The 3,139-nt window shown below is 41.3% G+C and overlaps 1 protein-coding gene across 1 annotated transcript in view; it reads right to left on the reverse strand.

Moving 5' to 3' along the window:
- Positions 1-402: 402 nt before the first annotated feature.
- Positions 403-3,139, reverse strand: part of TRIM66 (tripartite motif containing 66) — a 54,653-nt gene continuing 51,916 nt past the window's right edge. The window contains exons 18-20 of the mRNA XM_009328562.1: positions 1,598-1,750; positions 778-996; positions 403-462 (exon numbers count right to left, since the gene is read on the reverse strand). Of these exons, the coding sequence (XP_009326837.1) occupies positions 403-462; positions 778-996; positions 1,598-1,750 (432 nt within the window). The remainder of the gene's footprint in view (positions 463-777; positions 997-1,597; positions 1,751-3,139) is intronic.

Raw genomic sequence — 3,139 nt, forward strand, 5'->3', positions numbered from 1 at the left:
AAAGTATGGCCAACATTCACACTGAGGTTGCAAGATTATTACATGGTTACCTGTGCTCTATAAAATAGAGATGTCATGTTGAACAGATTATAAAATGGTACTGCAGTATTAGATATTATTAGCATGTTACTTTTATTATTAATTATCATTGCCTATCACCAAAACATTAGCACTTCAGTGTAAACACTGCAAAACATATACATGATTTAACAGATTGAATATTGACAGATTCAAACACTTTGGATCTGTTATCTATCCACAAGATCTAGAAATAAGGCATATGGTCAGCAGATTAGGAGAGTTTAAATAAACAGCCCGAGTGCTTTGCTTTCCTCCCACACACCTTAAGTCTGTCAGTTTTGCTGCTGGATTCCTCATACCAAATCTCGTATCTTGAGGAGGTCATACCTGAGGAAGGCTGTTAGCTGGCTGAAATATAATTCTTTTAGTTTTTTCACTTTCCTGTGTACAAAGGAAACAAACAGTGAATAGCTAGAGGGCTTAGGCTTTTTAAAAATCTTGACAGAGTTTTCTGCTAGGAAGATAACTCTGTGGCCCGAGAGACTTCATTTGTTCATGCTCACACATTTATACACAACTGACACTTTATTCCACTCAGAGGATGTTGACATAAAATTGTAGAACTAATCACATCTCTGCGATAGAAGCTTGACAGTTTTCCCACACAGCCCTGTCAAAACTTCCCATCAGTAGCCGTAAACAGAATTAGCAGGGTGGCCACTTAGCAACCAAATGCTTTTGCTTTTGCAATCTTACGGCATGGCGCCGTCTCCTTTTAGGCTGAATGCACTCCTGTCCATACGATGGCCACTGAAAACCTTGGGGCAGCATTTTGCTATTCTGACTCTCCACTTCTTCAGAATCAGAGTCTTCTTGTTGCATTGAAGGAAAATGCCTATCCGGATAAATCTCCTTCAGTTTGCCCTCAAAGAATACATCTAGGCATCGTCCAGCCTCAGCAACTTCTGAATCTGGCTGTAAGAGAATAAATAACCATTCAGTGTTACCACACACAGAAATCATCAAGGACCAAAACCAAATGACTACTCAACCCTAATGTCTCGCCTTGGTTCTGTCTGATACATCTCCATTAGTCTCCTGCCCATTTTCTAGAGCCCATTAGTCCCTCTGCATTGACAATGTAAGTAAAAACCAGATGCTGCTATTAAGGAACACGTTTCTGCACCTCTAAGAAAAAGAGACGTGCAGTGAACTAGAAAGAATAGCAGTCATCATTGCTTAGGAATTTCTATGCACCTGAATTTTCCCTAGCTATTTTGCCGGCTATGACTGGTTTCTCAGAGCAAACTCAGCATCATTCCAAAAAGCTGTCTGCTAAGATGTCCTTCTTTAATTTTAGATCTGTATGTATCTCAAGTTCTCAGATCCATATTTTTCTCCATTTCTGTTATTAAAAAAAAATTATATCATTTCCAAAGAGTAAAACTGGTTAATACTTCTGTTTATCCCAATCCCGTATCTGACGTCAATGGAACCAATAGTTACACCAGTGTGACAGCTTGAAAGAGCAACCCTCTGGTTTGTATCCCCCCGCCCTTGCGTGTTAGAAACCTACATAATTGAACTTTGCACAGTTCCAAAACATGAGACGCACGTCCGTCACAAGTTCCTCAGGTGCAGAATAGTGGGACTTGTCCTTTTTTTGCAGCTTTTTTCGTATGATTGACAAATCCATTGGCCTTTTGATGATCTGATAATAATGCCGAGCCTGCAATAAGAATAAAATGCAGGTATGTAACCTTTTTAATTAAAACATTTCCTCTCCAGTGACTTCTATCCAAGTTTGGACAGAAGTCACTGCAGAGGATTCCTTGCATCAAGGAAGAGAGCTCTAGTCTTTTGGTGCCTACACTTGCACATCATCTTCCTGGGTGCTTTTTGGTTTGATTAAAAACATATTTGCTTGCAAGATTAATCTTGAAAATAGCACACTTCAGTGACTACTCTGCTATTTGCACTTTCTAAAGTTTATCCCCAGATATAAATGTCATCATTTAACCATAATCAATAATACATGTAACACTGAAAATTAGCTAACATTTCCCCCAAGCAGTTATAAAAATAATGTGCTGAGATACTGGCAGCTGATACTGTGGGAAGTAGTCTGCCAAGAGTGACTAAAAATATGCTACTACGCACTCCTTTTAAAGTTCAACAAAAGCCTTTTTCAATAGGCACCAGCTACCAGGATATCCCACTCCTTAAATCTTTCTGGGTCAAAACCTACTTGTTAGGTAATGTGTTCCATAAGTTCATTGCAAGCTTTATTAGGTGGAATGTTTTTTATATTGTTATTTGGACTATTCCTTCACATAAAACCTTTTTTTTTCTCTCATTTTCCTCATCCAACTTGTTTCACACTGTGTTCTATTGTTACAATAGCGTGAATCCACATCTTCCTTAAAATAGCCAGTTAATATTGCAAATGTTGAGTACATGGATGAAACAGCAGTCTCTACATCTTCCCCTAAACACAGTCACATTACCACCTTTGTGCAAAACACCAGAAAAGAGGGAGTCTGGGGTTATTCCTAAAGCAGAACTCTCTTATGGCAGTGCAACATTCTCCATGTATGCAGCAAGTCAACCTTCTTAATCACTGGAACCCCTCATATACCTTTAGTATCCTACAAGCATCTTAAATTGGCACCCAAACCTGGCCTGAGAACACTGGACAGCATTTACATTGGGGGCCCAACATAAATGCCTCTATGCAAACGCGCATAGCATGGGGAATAAACAAGAGGCGTTAGAGACGTGCGCACGCCTGCAGGGCTACAACCTTATTGGCATCACGGAGACATGGTGGGATGGCTCCTATGGTTGGAGTGTTGGGATGGAGGGATACAGGCTCTTTAGGAAGGACAGGCAGGGGAGATGAGGAGGGGGTGTCGCCCTCTATGTCAATGACCAGCTGGAGTGCATGGAGCTCTGCCTGGGGATGGATGAGGAGCTGACCGAGAGCTTGTGGGTCAGGATTAAAGGGAAGGCAGGGACAGGTGACATTAGGGTGGGGGTCTGCTACAGGCCACCTGACCAGGAAGACTGAGCGGATGAGGCCCTCTATAGACAGATGGGAGCAGCCTCACGCTCACAA

This window comes from Pygoscelis adeliae, unplaced genomic scaffold (assembly GCF_000699105.1).
Source record: "Pygoscelis adeliae isolate BGI_AS28 unplaced genomic scaffold, ASM69910v1 Scaffold166, whole genome shotgun sequence".
In the NCBI taxonomy this organism is placed as follows: domain Eukaryota; kingdom Metazoa; phylum Chordata; class Aves; order Sphenisciformes; family Spheniscidae; genus Pygoscelis; species Pygoscelis adeliae.